Consider the following 17,231-nt stretch of genomic DNA (forward strand, 5'->3'; position numbering starts at 1 on the left):
GGTTAAATAATTTAGAGAGCAATCCTATGGTCCCTGGGCGAGTGTCCCCGGGACCATAGGATAATTTGGATTCCCCCCTCCAAGGTCAGGGATAGTGCTCCGACCTCGGAAGGGGGAGTCAGAGATTCTCCACCCTCCCCTACCCCCTCGCAACCGGCACAGAGAGAACTGTACCAGCTGTCTCTCCAAGGTCGGAAACCGGACCTTGGAAAGAAGGAAAAGGGGGAGTCATGGAGAGCGAGGAGGGAAGGGGTCTGGAGAGGCCAGGATACAATTTTTCCTGAGCTTCCTCCAGAGTCCTCCCCACCCGCTCTGAAGCGCCCTCCTTAGACAGGCTGAAAAGCCCACCTAGCAAGAAATCAAAGATCGGAGGACAGGGAGCCACAGACAGGGAGTCACACGCCGTTCCTCCCGCCCTGCTGGCTTCAGCCTGGCAGGGTATAGGAATCTCAAAAGCCCATGAGTTCGGGAGCTTCTGAGCAGCGAGAGATTGCGCCCTTGTTTAATTATTTGATTTAATTTACTTAGAACTAGTTGTATTCTATATTTTGCTCTTTTCACCCTGTATATCTTGAGTTAGGCTGGTTTTATTGTTTTGCTCTGATAACTGCTATTACGTACCGCTATATGGAAAGGTCTATGGACTAAATAAACACTTTTTGAGTTGGTTGGAAATACACTAAGGTGATACTAAATACTGTTTTGTTTTGTATATTCATTTTTGGAATCATAATTGTCATCATCAGGATCTCTTTTTTAAAAAAGCGAATAAAACTCACATTGTTAAATAAAGTTCTGTAAAGCTTCTCTTTCCACCTGCCCTTCATGCACACACACATGCACACACAAGCACACATGAGTTTTCTTTTGCAGCCTGCTCTTTAGAAACCCCCTTTAAGTGTTTTCCCTCCAAGCTCCATTCCCCCTCCAGGCTCGCCATGATCAAACTGCCTAAACCAGAAGATGGTTGCTCCATGGGGATCTTCCATCTGATGCGCTCCATCCCATCAGTAACATGGCGTGTCTATCTCCGGCAGTCAGCTGCTCTCCCCAGAGCCATGTTTATCTCATTACTCTGTTTCCACCGATTTTCATCACGACTCTGTGCTCTTTGAGAGAAACAGCTTGCAAAAGGTCCCTCCAAACGGAGGGCTTCCTCTCCCGGCAATTTCCCTCATGTGGCAGACCTCACCTGTCCTGGGGACGTACCATCGTTTCGTTCATATTTGAAAAATGGACAAAAAGGTCCCACCCTCAACCTGAACACGAGCATGAACACAATCGAGATTTTCGGGAAAAGTTCGCACATTCTCGAGCTTGCGGTCGCAATTGCAAAATGTGTCCTTTTTTGGAAAAATGCCCTCTTTAAATGGGGCATTTTCCAAAAAGGTCGCATTTTCATGCTTAACTTAATGGGGGCGGGGAGAAGTATGCACCTGGGTGCACGCTTTGAAAAGTGCTCTTTTTTCCTATTCAGAAGCAAAAACATGCTCACATTTGTGACCGCAAAATGAGGTGAAACGAGCATCGGGGTGGGAAAAGGGGAGCCTTGCTGAGCCCCGAAATAGCTCATTTGCTAATCCTTAAGCTGTCCACAAAAAAGCACCTCTTTGTTGAGTTCTTAAAATAGCAGTGAGATGTGCAGTATGGGATTGTGTCAGCAACAAGCCTGGCTACCGAACTGTCCTTGTAACCAGCAGGTAGCAAAAAGAACCTGTGGCTCAGTTCAGCACAGCTTTAAAAGGGGTTAACTAAATTCATGAAGGATACTATCATATCAAGGGCTACTAGTTATGATGGCTATGTATCACCCACCCTCCAGGAAAAATGCTTCTCCATATTCTTCCTCCTTAGTGGTCCTACTCCAGGAATCCCCACCAAAGGAAGTGAGGTTGGTTGCTATTAAGAAGAGGGCCTTTTCTGCTGTGGAACCCCGGTTGTGGAACGAGCTTCCCAGAGAGGCTTGCCTGCTGCCTACATTGTGCTCTTTCCAGCAGCAGGTGAAGACCTTATTTTCCCAGGCATTTCAGACTTTCAGGTTCTGTTTTAGATCTGTATTTTAAATCTTTGTGTTGCTGATAGGACTTATTTTGGTTTTGGTTTTATGCTGCAGTTTTAAACTTTTCAGTGTTATCATGTTGTATTTTATGGATTTAACTGTTGTGAACCACTCAGAGAGCTTCGGCTATTGGGCGGTATAGAAATGTAACAAATAAAGAAATAAATTACCAGCGCAGTTCAAGCCAAATTGGGGAAAGCTGGCTATGGATAGGCCCTATTGGCTAGCACCTGTGACCTTACCACCTTACCTTCCCCTGCCCTCAATGTTTGCAAATCACTTGTCATTAAGGTGAAGAATGAACACACATATTACAGACATAAAAAGCCGCATGCATGGTTTTGTTTGAAAAGGCAGGTAACCCGTCCAAATTACAAGAGAAGAGGAAAGACTGATTGACTGCTGAACTAGTGTTTTCATTGCTGATACGCTGGGGGTATGTGTTAGGGGTGTACGAAACCCCCTTACCTTTGGTCCGTGGGAGCCCGTGGCAGGGGGAGGCAATCCGTTCCTCCCCCCTGGAATCCTCTCCAGCCCTGGATGGCTCCGCTCCATGGTGAGTCTGCGGAGCTGCCAGCTGGCTCTGGCTGCTGGGACACAAATGGTGTCCGCACAGCGGACGCCATTTGCGTCTCTGTTCTTTGCAGTAATAGGCTACATAAAGATTTATGTAGCCTATTACAGCAAAGAACAGGGACGCAAATGGTGTCATTTGCATCCCTGTTCTTTGCAGTAATAGGCTACGTAAACATTTGCGTCCCTGCTCTTTGCTGTGATAGGCTACGTAAATATTTACGTAGCCAATCATGGGCAGGGATGCAAATGGCGGCTGCTACGACAGCCGCCATTTCATTCCGCAGCCCGGCTGCGGAAGGAAGATGATGACCTGACCCAGAGCAGCCGCTGCCGCCAGGTAAGGTCCGTCCTGGGGGGATTTCAGAGGGTGGCGGTGGGGAGGTAGTCCATTCTGACATGGACTCTGGGGGGCCGGATTCTAAAGAATCCAGCCTCACTGGAGTCTGTGGCAGATTTCTCCGCCATCCCTAGTATGTGAGTAAGTCAAGCTGACATCACACCATGGGAGAGAGCCTGTGACCATTGTTAAAATGTTACATCTGTCTACACCTAAAATCGGCATGGGTGGTCACCTGCAAGTAGAAACCTATTGATTCAGAGGTTCACATTCAATCACTCAAAAAGCAAAGGTGGACCTAATAAATAAATCCAACATCCATAGTAGTATACTACCTTTATTAGGGCAATCAAAAGGACACAAAAAATGTGTGCAACCTTGCGAGATCTCCAGATCTCTTCATCAGGCAAGAAGTTATAAAAAGCAGATTTTTATAACTGGGGCAGGGAAGAGAAGGGAGAAAACAAGGCTAATTTCATGAAGCTGAAATAAGGAAGTCTGCATGATCAGAGTCTCAAGATACAATGTGGGAGGAGGCGACAGACTTTTAAATTAGCTTCTCCCAGGGGATGTGATTGTTTCAGGCTGCACCTGGGACTGCCTCAAGGACTGCTGGGATGGAGGAACAAACTATGATTCCCCCATTACTAAAAATATAACACCCAGCCTAATTTGAACGTCTGCAGCTTCCTCCCACATTTCATGGGGTGATACCTCAATGGAAGAGCACATACTGTAGATCCTGAGAAGTCCCTGGTTCAGTCCTGAGCAACCCCAGTTAAAAAGATTGAGAAAGGCCAAAGCTCGGTGGTAGAGCCCCTGCTTTGAAAGCCAATGGTCCCAGGTTCGATCCCCGGCATCTCCAAGTACGGCTGGGAAAGAATCCTGCCTCAAGCCCTGGAGAGCTGCTGCCAGTCAGTGTCGACAGTACTAGGCTAGATGCACTGAATTGGTATAAGGAAGCTTCTGATATCTATTGTAGCTTAAAGCCCTTCCTGCCAGTAACAGCCTTGGGGGAGGCATTTCAACCAATCAGAAAAATTGCACTGAAGGCAGGAAACCAAACGCAGGAAACGTTCGGAAATGGGGAAAAGGGGACATGGCCCATTTGGGGAACCCTGGAGGGCTGGATTTGGCCCCAGGCCTGAGGTTCTGCAGCCCTGTCCAAAGGTTTGGGGAGCTGCTGCCAGTCTGGGTGGGCAATACTATGCTAAATGGACTGATGGACTGCCACAGGATAAGGCAGCTTCACAGGCGGCAGAGGCTGGTGGCTCTGATGTCAGTGGGGTGGTAGATCCACTCCGAGTTTCAGTATGAACCAGTCAGAACTCTAAAGGTGGCTCTAAAGGGCTTCGGAGCCACCAGCCTCCACTGGTATTGTTTTTGTGTCCCGTTAATCAGGGGTGGGCGGACTTCAGGAGTGCAGGATCTACTTTATTTTATTTTTTACTAGAAGCCTGAGAACCACTGACCAGAGCCTGGTGCAAAAGACACACACTTGGAGTCGACGAATTCTGAGTCCAGCTGTCTGTTTTGAAACAGAACTGAATGGAGCTCGCAACCGTTCCGCTCAAAAATCCACTCTTGGTTACCCCAAGCTCTCTTCATTTCAGCAGTATAGGTTAAGGGGTGGGGGAGTCGTTTTGCCACTATTATTATTAAAGAATTGGGAATCAGAAATCCTTGCTGATCTATTGCAGCTCACCCAGAGATCTACCAGGAGATCTAAATCTAACTTCTTCCCTCCCCAGCTGGAAATCAAAACACCGTACGGCTTGATGGTAAAGAATAGGTCATGTTGAGCAGCGCTGGGCCAACCACTCAAAGCAAGCATCACATGCGGCCTACCTGGCGTCAAGGAACCGCGATCTCAAGATCATGACTGCTTCACAAGTGCTTTGTTTGAGCTGCATCTGTATGGAGCTGAATTTCCGATGGATGATGCCAACCATCCTCTCGATCTCCTTTGGAGAAATCGGGCGTGTCCGACTTTGCTCTCGCAGCAGGTTCATCACGTGCGTGGTGAATTCATTACAGGCCTAGGGAGGAAAAGGCCGGTTAGAGGGGCAGTTTCCGAAAGGTCATGCTAGATCTTGGGTCTCTGGTCTCGAAAAAAGAAGAAAAAAGTTAACCAAGCTTCCACGTGCCCGGGTGATGGTTGTTGTTGTTGTTGTTCGAGTCAAGTTTTCTTGGACATGGATTAGGAGATAAGAGAGTCCCTGCCTGCAGGCTTGCAAACTGATAGCCACGATGCCAAAGGAAACAGAAACGGGGAGGGTAAGAACCGGAGCAAGAACCGGAGCAGCTGCAACTTCATTGGCTGGTAGACGGGGCCAGATTGGTTTCCCCTTTGCCATGATGTTCTTCCTGGAAGGCAAGGGGGGCAGCTTCCCAGTGGCTGGTGGTCTGAGCAGGTTTCCAGGGCACCCATCAACCCTGGCTAGGCAGATCTGGTCAGAGGCATTTTTGTCACATCAGGAATACTGGGAGAATGGAAATGTTAGGGTTTGTTTTGGTGATCTTATTCGTGGAAAATTACAGGGGGAACAAAGCAGGTAGTTGGGTGGGGTTTCACCACAAGCGTGAGATTCTGGGACAGAGAAGTGCTTGGAATTAATGAATTCTGAGTCCAGCAGGTTGTTTTGAAACATTCGTTTTGAAACAGTGCAGGATGAATCCACCTTCATCTCTGGGGACAAGGCGGGATATATTTCAGGGCATGGATTGAGGGCCTCTGAAGTGTCTATCCTGCTGAAGGTAAGCAAGCTCAGGTCTGATCAGTGCCCGGATGGGAGACACCTGCAGAACCCATGGATGGGCCAGAACAGAGATGACTTTAAATCAGTGGAGGCTGATGGTTCTGAATTTGGTGGGGCTGTGATTCCATTCTGGGTTTTAGCCAGAACCAGCCAGAACTCTAAAGGAGCTATCCAAGGTGCTGAACCCTATCCCTAAAATGGGTTCAGCACCTTGGACATCTCCTTTAGAGTTCTGGCTGGTTCTGACTAAAACCCAGAATGGGTTCACATCCCCACCAAACTCAGAGCCACCATCCTCCACTGCTTTACACAGAAGTCATTTTTCCTCTACATTAGGCAGAGGAAGCCCAATCCAGATTGGGATCCTAGCATGGGGGATGGGGGGCTTTGAAGATCCAGACTGCCCCCTCTGTGCCTAGTTGTGAGCAAAAAATGAAAAAAAGATGTCTCTGCTAGATAGGGATTTAAAGTAATGGCTGTTTTGGCCCTGTGCCACCTTGAGTTCTATAACACAAGAAAGATGTGATATGAAAATACCAAACAAACATGTATGAATCATGTGGGTTTGCCTGTGATTCCTGACAAGCAGATCAGCTCAACAGCTAGCTCAGCACAGGCTCTTCCCGGCCAAATTAGCACCCTGCCCCTTGCAACTTTTTCTGTCTTAAAATGCTGGCATCCAGCTTGAGGACGGGGCTGACGCATAAGCTCCCCTCTCAATGCTGCAGTCCCATTAGCAAGCCACAAAATTAGGGGGAATTTTGGCACTTTGAGGCAGTACAGACCATCATTTCTAGGGGGGGCGGGGGACTCACTCTGGACCCCTTGCAGTTCCGATCAATAGACAAATGCCATTTCCTCCAGAATGCCACTTAGAGGCTGTACCGCATCTCTGTTTCCAGTGAGACAATTCCACTGCTCCTAGTGCAAGTTTACTGGCCCTCGGAGGAGGCTGTGGGTGTGTCTCTGCATGGTTTGTTGTTCCAGCCTTGCTTCTTTCTAATCAGCTTCTGCTATGTAATTCTGTCGATGTCTCTGCCTCAGGCATGATCAGATAATGGCCAGCAAAATTACCCTCAAATGAGGATGCCTGTTGCATCTTTGCACAAATAACTGCCCTGAGCTTGTCTCCTTCCTATGCATGCTCTGAACAGGAATTCACGCAGAAAAAGAAGTGTGATGAATAGTCTTATGCACTTTAAAAAAGAAAAGAAAGAAACCCTTTTCAGGTGCAAGATAGGAGTTTGCCTTGCATTTTAATGCAGAGAAAGAGCGTGCTATGAGAACCTGAACCATCCACATAGGGATGGAGCAGGTAGGGATGGGAATCACCCAGTATGGATGGATGGATCTGTCAGTTTTACTTTCTTTCATGTTCAGATGTTTTGTTTTGTTTTAAATCTCAAGTTCTTTCTGTCCCGTTTATAAAGAAATTTGTAAATTTTTTGAAGTGCATGTATGTTTGTATGTATGTATGTATAAAATTTGTTATTGTAAAATGTCAACAAAACAAAACACAGGAAAAAGAAAAAACATCTTTCTGTCCTGTTTATAAAGAAATTGGTGAATTTTGGTAAGCTCATATTATAAGTAATTAGATAATTTTTCATTGTAAAATGTCAACAAAACAAAGAAAAGAAAAAAGAGGAAAAGAAAAAAGATTCTGTCTGTCCCAATCATAAAGAATTTTGCTAAGTGTGTGTATGTGTATGTATGTGTGTGTGTGTATGTATGTTTGTGTATACACACACACATACATACATATATATATATATATATATAATTTTTTATTGTAAAATTTCAAACCAAACCAAACCAAAAAGAAGAAAAAATCTTTCTATCCTGTTTATAAGGAAAGTTGCAAATTTTGGTAAGTTCATATAAATATATATAATAAAATTTCAATAAAACAAAACAGAGGAAAAGAAAAAAAAATCCGTCCTGTTTCTAAATAATTTTTTTTTGCAAATTTTGGCAAGCTCCTAACAAAATTATTCATCTGAATTCCATAAATACAGCTTTTCTAATGTGGAGAAGAACAGATAGCTGTTCAAGATGGGGAGCGTGTTAGAAGAAAAGAGGTGGTAACCCTAATTCGGCACATGGTTGAATATACAGGGACTCAAACCCAGAGCTTAGCACACAAAGCCGTCTGCCTGGCTTTCTCCTACATTCATTCATTTAAAAAAAATAAAAATAAATCTCAAGTTATTTCCATCCTGTTTATGAAGGAATTTGGGAGGTAGGTATCCAAAAAATGAACCAAACAAAATTCCACTCATCCCTAGTAGCTTGTAGACTGCTACCCAAACAAGAAGAGGCTGTCTTCCCGGCAAGGGGATATCAGCCAGTCCCAAATGGATAAGCACACATTGGGGTGGATTTAGATTCATGCTAGAACAGCTGTGTTCAGACAACACGCTAACCCACCCTGCGGAAAACATGCTGCATTCAGACAACACGCTAACCCATGGTTCAACAAACAACTCACAGTTCAAAACAACTCACACTCAACCACTGAGTGGGGGTTAGCATGTTGTGTGAACAGTCCCTCTAAGACCCTGCTGAATGGGTTGAGCTGTGGTGTCAGGGGATCCCCTCAAATCAGGTTAAGGGACCTTCCACAAACAGAGCCTTTCCTCTCGCAGATCCTAGATTCGACAACTTCTTTAGAAGTTAGTTCTGGTCTCATTTTACTGAACTGATCTCCCACTCCTTTCTCCTCCACTCCCTTTCTCATCTTTTTAGCTGAATTCTTTTTTTGAATGTCATCTGCTTTGGGAGTCCATATTTGTGTGAAAAGTGGGATAAAAATAAACCTCACCTAAAGGACCCCCACCTGTCCAATTAACCTGCAGAGAGGTAAAGAGGTTTAAAGTGCAAAGTTTACACAGCTCAAGAAAATGGATAAAAAATAAAATAACGGCACACAACTGCGCCACCCTCCTCCTCGTTCCCTCCAAACATCTCTCACAACTTATTACAGCAAAGACGCCTTTGAATGCAAACGCTGATTAGCAATTTGGCAGCAGACCAGCAGATCCGCAGGATTCACAGAGCTTCCCTTTCAACCAGTAGTTCATACATGATTAATTAGAACATCTCATTTATGTAGTGTGCACTTTAGCTCATTACTCTAAGTAAAATTTGTTAAGTATTTACATTTAGATAATTAAAATCTGGGTACACCCTTAAGAAAGATGCACACGCTTCCGGCAGAGTGGCTCTCCTTTGCCTTTGCTCAGGCAAACATGAAAATGGCAGGATTCCTTCCTCCCACCCCACAGGCCATTTACCTCCCCTTGCAAGCAATGCCTACCAAACCCCTAGGACTTCACCCTCAGGGCCCTCAGAGAGAGGAAGGGAGAACACACATTAATACTACATGAAGATGGGGGCAGTGAGAGGTGGGGGAAGACTCTTGAGGCCTCAAAGATCATAAGAATGTCAGAAGAGCCCTGCTGGGCCAGACCAAGGGTCTATCTAGTCCAGCATTCTGTTCACACAGTGGCCAACCAGCTGCCCACGGGAAACCCACAAGCAGGACAGGAGTGCAACCGTACCTTCCTGCCCATGTTCCCCAGCAAATGGAGGTAGCACATAACCATCAGGACTGGTAGCCATGGATATTTACTCCTCCAGGAATTCATCCAACCCCCATTTGAACCCATCCAAACGGGTGGCCATCACTACATCCAGTGGTAGTGAGTTCCACAGTTGAACTCTGCGCTGTGTGAAGATGTTTGATCTGTCCTGAACCTCCCACCACTCAGCTTCATGGGAGGACCCCGTTGGGTTCTAGCATTATGGCAGTGGAGCTAGTCTTCCTGCCCGGTGCTGTTTCTTTCCATCGAAGAGCTGGAAGAATGTGCACAACAACGGTCCCTGTCCTTGCCAGAAATACCGAAACACGCTTGCCTGACCTGGTGCTGTCCAGAACATTTAGGCTGCCACTCCCATCAGCCCCATCCAATGGTCAGTGATGATGGGAGTTGCAGCCCAGAAGATATGGAGGGCCCCAGGTTGGGGAAAGGCTGTCCTAGGCCCTAGAAGCATTTGCATTCTGCTCCCCTGGCAGGGGAAATAGTGAAAGGAGACAATACTAGGTTAGATGGACGAGACATTTGACCTGGTGTAAGGCATGTTCCCATGCCTTACCATTAGAACTTGGGGGTAGCATAGTTCAGTGGTGGGGCACAAGCTCTGCATGCAGAAAGTCCTGAGTTCTGAATATATAACCTCAATTCCCACTTGCACTGCCTGCCTGTATATTTCCAAGCCCAGTTCAAGGTGCTGCTTTTGACCTATAAAGCCTTATATGACTCTGGACCGCAATACCTGATAGAGTGCCTCACCCAGTATAAATCTATCCATACACTACATTTGTCATCTGAGAAGCTCATCCAAGTGCCTCCTCTAAGGGAGGTTCAGAGGGAGGGAGGTTCAGAGGGAGGTTCAACGAGGGACAGGGCCTTCTGGGTGGTGGCCCCCAAGATTGTGGAATGTTCTCCCCAGCGAGGTCTGCCTGGTGCCAACATTGTCACCTTTCTGGTGCCAGTTTAAGACTTCCTTCTACTCTCCAGCACGACAGCACCTGATTAGATTTTTAATGGGTCCTGGTCAGGATGTCTGGTTTCTGTGAAATCTGTAGATTGTGTGGTGTCAGTCGTTCTGGCATCCATTCACAGATGGATCCTATTTGTTGTTGTTGTTATGCAGAAAAGTAGGCAAAGAATTCCATAAGAGGGTTTGTAACAATTTATGTAATTTATGTTACTATGTAACATTTAGCATATCATCCCCCATCCCATTCAACTTTTCCCCACCTAGATTTACCAGTCCCAGCAGAAACTCAGTGCATTTTCCTAGAAATAAATGTGCATACATTTAAAGAAAGTAAACAAACGAACAAAAAAGATCTGAAAGGCCACGGACTCCATATGGCCTGAGCGGGATTCTGCAGGATTCTGTAGGCTGGATTCTTAGAAATCTGAACTGATTTTAGTCCATCTCGAATTTTTCCAGCATCCCTAGGTTTTGGGATTTTTATTGTTGACTGTGTAAAACTGTTTCACATTTTTGTAGGCAAATGGTTTTATATTACATTTCATGTTGTATTTTTAGGGGGTTGATCTTTGTAAATTGCCCAGAGAGCTTTGGCTAGTGGGCAGTACAGAAACATAGAAAACAGATGAATGGTTCAGTCCCCAGCATTGTAGTTCAAAGGAACAGGTGGCAGATGATGGGAGAAGGCCAATATCATTAAACAGCTTAAGGGAGAGGTCCATGGCTCAGTGGGAGAACCCCTGCCTTGCATGCAGAAGGTCGTAGGTTTGATCCCCAGTATCTCCAGGTAGGCCTGGGAATGACTCCTGTCTGAGCGTGCTTGTAGTGCTGCCCATCAGAAGGTGCTTTGCAGCATTTCTGTCCTTTTCCCTTCGTTTTCCTTGTTTTTCTGTAAAAGATTATCTGCTACCAGGAAAAAGATGGAGGACATCATGGGGAATGATGGGAGGGTTACAAGTGGAATACATCATCATCTGGAGCCCTGTAAAATGCTGGGAATGAGGCAGGGTGGTGGCATGATAAAAGCAGTAAAAAAGGTAAAGGTGTCCCCAACCAGTCGTGTCCGACTCTAGGGTGCAGTGCTCATCCCCGTTTCTAAGCCGAAGAGCCAGCGCTGTCTGAAGACGCTTCCGTGGTCATGTGGCCGGCATGACTGAACACCGAGGTGCACGGAACGCTGTTACCTTTCCCGCCGAGGTGGTACCTATTTATCTACTTGCAGTTTCTTGCTTTCGAACTGCTAGGTTGGCAGAAGCTGGGGCTGAAGACAGGAGCTCACTCCGTCACGCAGCACTCGGGTCTCGAACTGCTGACCTGCCGACCTTCCAGTCTGCAGTTCAGCGTCTTAACCACAAATGGCCTCTCAAAATTCTCCAGTCTATTTATGGGCAGAGAAATGGGGGGGGGGGGGATTTCACCGAATTTCTCCTAAGGGAGGATAAATCCTCCAACAGTTTCTCACAGATATGACTCACTGCTGGCAGGGGTTGTAGCACGGGTTCTTTTCTTCTTTCCTAAGGGTTTTTGGTTTATTGCACTGCTCCTGCAAGTGGCAACAGCATCAACTAAATTGAGGCTTCCACTTTCCTGAGGAAGCTTTGAATTTCTTTTGGTTTTTGAGCTTCTTGAAACACTGCGAGGTGGCCAAGGGTGCTGTGTGTGTTTTCTCTCTCTGTCACACATCTTTCCATCGCTCTGCGGCCTCCCAAGCCCCCTGCATTTCCTGAACTGGAAAAGCTCCATGGGAGAAATTGCCTCAGGATGTCTTCCTCACAATGGCTTTAATGGAAGTGTGGGAAGCTGAGGAGGCTGCAGGCTGCCATAGAAACTACTGTACAATGACAGACAGGACACTCATGCACACTCCTTCCGTACGGAAGGTCAGCACAAGAGCCCCAAACCCAACCCATGAGAATTTCTCCAAAACATCTCCTCCTCTGAATTTCTTTTCAAAAGCAATTTCTTGTCTATCAAATGGAATGAGAAAGGTCAGGGGAAAAATGTGCGAGAACTTTTCGCCACAGCGCTACATAAAAGCTTCATCTGGAAGCAATCTGAAACACCAGAGAAGGGAGTTGGTATAGAAAACACTGGGTTAGATTAGGGGTGGAGATCTTCATGCCCAGGGACCAAATCTGGCCCTCCTGGAATCCCCTTTGGGGTTCTCCAGATGGCCACACACCCTTTCCCCAGTACCAAGCGTTTCGTGGTTTCTCGCTTTGGGGCAGCTTCCTCCTCACCCCGTTCTAAAAGTCTGAAATGCCTTTTCAACTGAATACTTAGTTGCTTGCTGGCAGGAAGAGTTTTAAGCCACAATATGCCAGGATTTTTTTGTATTCTCTGAATTTTTGGCCCTGCCCACCAGTGGAATGTGGCATCGGAGAGCTTTTCCAAACTGGAATTCGGCTCTTGGGCTGAAAGCGGTTCAATACCCCTGCTCTAGGGCAGGAGTGGGGAAACTGTGACCATCCAGATGTCACTGGACTCTGCCTCCTAACAGCCCCGCTTTAACAGGGATGACAACACGCATACACCTGTGACCCCAAAAGTGTTGCAACTACATCAGCTCTTACTCTGCAAAGACTCAGCTGTACCGTCACCTCTCTTAGAAGGATTTAATGATATATCGAAGGGAAATCCACTATGTGGAGTAGATGCCTCCAGCACAATAGCCCCTGTCAAGCTCTTGCCTTCTAGCAACTGGTACTCTGTGGTTTACTGCTTCTGAATGTGGAGGTTCTAGTCAGCTTCCATGGCTCATAGGCCCAGATAGACATGCCCTCCATGAACTGGACTCCTCCCCTTTTAGCACCCTCTAAGCTTCTTGAATTCCACAAGGATCACACATCGTGCAAAGTGGCATTCCCTTTATTCGGTCCAGAATCTCTTGCCTATTGGTTTTATTGGATCAGCCCAAGTTCTAGCATTAGTGAAGGAGGAAAACCTCTCTAGTCATGTTCTCTACAGCATTCATAGAATCTTAGAATCATAGAATAGTAGGGTTGGAAGGGGCCTACAACGCCCCTGAGTCCAACCATCAGTTTTTCCTGATGTTCAGCCGGAATCTGGCTTCCTGGCACTTGAGCCCATTATTCCGTGTCCTGCACGCCGGGATGATAGAGAAGAGATCCTGGCATTCCTCTGTGGGACAACCTTTCAAGTACTTGAAGAGCGCTATCATATCTCCCCTCAGTCTTCTCTTCTCAAGGCTAAACATGCCCAGTTCTTTCAGTCTCTCTTCATATGGCTTTGTTTCCAGTCCCCTGATCATCTTTGTTGCCCTCCTCTGAACCCTCTCCAGTTTGTCTGCATCCTTCTTAAAGTATGGTGCCCAGAACTGGACACAGTACTCCAGATGAGGCCTAAGCCATGCTGAGTAGCAGGAATTGCTAGCACATTCCTAGCAGGGATGATCAAATCTGTTTCCTTTACTATAACATTCACATTTTTCAAGCACAAATTCACTTTGTTCTGCATCGGTTTCCGAACGTCTGCAATTTCCCCAACATATGCCTTTTGGTATACCATTTTCCCACACATGCTCATTTTTAGCACACCATTTTCCCTGATGGATGCATGTTTGCATACAGGTTTGGATCAGAGAACCACATCGCAAAATTCAGCGGAGGGCAGAAACCAAAGGATAATTGCATTCCAGTTCACATATTAGTTTTGGGAGTGCAAATTAGGTTGGTTCATATTAAAATGTGAATGAAATGGAGTTCTCCCACATCCCTAATTCATAGTTTCAGAAACGTATGTCTCCCATTAGCTGCCTTTTTGTTCTAAATAAAAAGCCCCAAAGGCTTTAGATCACCCTTTCCCAACCTGGTGGCCTCCCAATGTTTTGGACTACAACTCCCAGTATCCCTGACTATTGGCTATGCAAGCTAGGGCTGATGGAGTTGACGTACTGGAAAGCCCTGGGGTTGGAGACGGCTGCTTTAGCCTTTCCTCCTAGGGAAGGTGCATCGACCCTGAAACCAGGTTTGCTTGTCTTTTTCCGTGCTTTCCCCAGCTCTACGAACAGCCTTTCTGAGATGGGGCCATCAGGCGATATCCGCACAGGCAAAGGCGGCAGGTTCCCAGCTGCTCGGGGAGGTTTGGGACGCTTACAATACTTTTGCCTACAGCAAAAATGTATTTCAATGTAATTATAGAAGATAGCTTTCAATATGTCATCTCTATTATAGTAGCTGTAAATTATGAAGGGAAGCATTTCTCCTGGCGCTAAGAAAGTGGGAAAGAAGCTGATGGCATGACACACTTTCTCGAGGGGTGGGTTTCTCCCCCTTCCAATTTCCTGCTGCTTTAAAGTGCATTCCCTTAACCGGCAACAAATGTCAAAATCAAACCCGAGGCAGGGGGCAGGAAGGAGAGGACGGGGGGAGAAAAAAAACCGCAAGGAAGACAACGTCGCCCTTTGCTTCTGGGTTCAAAGAAGGCAAGGTGAGCACAAGAAGGCAATGAGAGACAATGGCACTTCAATGACTGTGGAGCCGCGGTCCAGAGGGGAGGAATTAGGGCTGAATCGGAGGTCTGAAAGAAGTGACTCACATTCAAGACAGGGGCTCCTGGGTTCCATGGAGGGTTTCTCCAAGTCCCGGCACCTGAATCCACTCTCAGTCACCTAGAACCACTGAAACAGGGATGGCCCTTGTCCCGTTGAATCACGCCGGATTGTTCAGAGAAGACGGGACGTGCCCCCACTTGAAGGACGGTAAGTCCCCGCCTTGGACCATCTAGATCTGAAGGTGACCTCGGCAAAGTGCCCTCTGGAGATGCTGAGAATTGACCCCAGAACTCACCATTCTTTCTGTACCCCCCTAATCCCTTCCTTATGTGTCTGGCTTCCTGTCTGTCTTTTCATTGCCCACACCAGGGGTGGAGAACCTCTTTCAGCCAGAGGCCTGAATTCCATTGCAGAGAAGCTCGGGGGGGGGGGATTCCAGGGGGGCATGGCCAAAGACAAAAGGGTGGAGCCAGAAATACCAGCATTTTGTAGCTTAACTCTCTTACTGTCAGTAACGAAGCTGTAGCAGAGACTTTTCAACCTTTTAGAATGGGGGGGGAACAGCACAAATGCGGGGAAACCATCCAATGATCTGTGGTTGGGGCCTGGGGAAGGGGGAACGGCCTTCTGGGAAACCACTGAGGTCCTGGTTAGGACCCCTGGGCCTGAGTTCTGAACCCTGGCCTAGACCCCCGGTCAGCCATTTTATTAATAGGGCCCATTAATAGGGCCCATTTTTTTGAGCTGGAGTAAGGGTCAATCGGCAGTGACACAGGCTCGATCTCCCAGCACCGGTGACATGGGCTTCACCCACTGGATGACTTCCACATGAGATGCAATCAAAGGGCTCTGTACTCAGCATAAGCAGCCATTTCTGTTGTTGACTGTTTTTAATTGTATGTACATGGTTTTATTATTTATGATCTCTTGCATTTCTATACCGCCCCATAGCCAAAGCTCTTTGGGCGGTTTACAAAGATCAAAAACATTAAAAATACAAGATGAAAAATTTAAAAACATAAAAACAGACAACGGACAGTATACACAGAGACAACATATATCTAAAAACAACTTTGAACCATCAGCCAAACCATAAAACGCATCCAGGGTCAGTTAAAACTCATCACATGCTACAAAATGCCTGGGAAAAGAGAAAAGTCTTAACCTGGCCCCGAAAAGATAGCAGTGTTGGCAACAGGTGGGCCTTTTCAGGGAGATCATTCCAGAACTGGGTGGTGGCCCCCAATTATTATAAAAGACATGTTTACGTAAATTGTTTTTACATTATGGCTTATACTGTATTGTTAAGGCTCTTGAACTGCCCAGAGCACTTTATGTATGTACGTACGTACGTACGTATGTACGTATGTACGTATGTACGTATGTAATTACATTTCTATCCCACCTTTTTTCCTCCTTCAGGAACCCAAGACAGCATACGTAACCCTCCTCCTCCTCCATTTTATCCTCACAACAACAACCTTGCGAGGTGGGTTAGGCTGAGAGCCCAAAGTCACCCAGTGAGCTTCCATGGCCGAGTGGGGGCTAGAACCCGGATCTCCCGGCTCCCGGTCCAGCTGCTACAGCACACTTCGGCTATTGGGTGGCACATACGTGGAAAGATAATTATCAATAACAACAACAATTAGCACTACTTAGTAGTAACTTCAGCTTTGGTATAGTTTTCTAATCATACCCCTCCGTCATGTTTGCCTCTGGGCTTAGCTCGCAAATAAGTGTGAGAAGCTGAGATGCCTAAAGGCAGAACTGTGCAAGAGCTGTTGTGGTTGTCCGCACTGGGGGGCAGCGGGGGGGGGGGCAGAAGAGCCCTTGGCCCGTTATCTCAACTCCCATGGGGAAAAGCAACAGACGGGCATGGGGGGAGTGACATTGTTTGGGACTCAGTCAGGGCCTATCTTGGGAGCCAGAAGAGAGATCTGTAGACTGCAAGGTTGACTAGGTCTTCAGCTGAGGGGTCAGAACCCACAAATGGAATGACACCGGTGGTGTCGTGGAGGCAGGGCTCTCAGGGACGCGGTGGCAACACTTTTTTCAATCAGCAGGGACAATGGCGTCGTCTGCCACCCCCGTCAGAATTCCTTGCCCCCGCTGAGCTTAGCTGCAATCCCCACAGTAGCCGGGAAGAAATGAATTTTTCCACCAACAATACATCGTCCCCTATTGTAATGCAAAGTATTTGGGGATCACTCGGTCTTGAATGGGCAATTAAAATTGATTAGCTTCGCCCAAGACCTGCTCCCGGGAGAGATGAAAGCTACTAGAACTGGATTGTTGATGTGGATCAGCAAAGCTGCCTGACTTTTTGGACTCTCCTTGGGGGCGTGGCTGCGGGGGCTGTCATAATGAGCGCCTGCATTACCCACTTTGCGTTACAACAAGGATAGCTCATAACACTATATT

General features: G+C 46.7%; 1 protein-coding gene across 2 annotated transcripts in view; it reads right to left on the reverse strand.

The window, feature by feature from the left end:
• PBX3 (PBX homeobox 3) overlaps positions 1-17,231 on the reverse strand; it is a 298,452-nt gene that overhangs the window by 47,670 nt on the left and 233,551 nt on the right. For both annotated transcript variants that reach the window (XM_084820727.1, XM_084820726.1), the window contains exon 4: positions 4,821-5,011. In XM_084820727.1, coding sequence (XP_084676853.1) covers positions 4,821-5,011 — 191 coding nt within the window. The remainder of the gene's footprint in view (positions 1-4,820; positions 5,012-17,231) is intronic.

The sequence above is a fragment of the Heloderma suspectum genome, chromosome 14 (assembly GCF_057233095.1).
Source record: "Heloderma suspectum isolate Gila_16-S chromosome 14, 16-S_ref, whole genome shotgun sequence".
Taxonomy (NCBI): Eukaryota; Metazoa; Chordata; class Lepidosauria; order Squamata; family Helodermatidae; genus Heloderma; species Heloderma suspectum.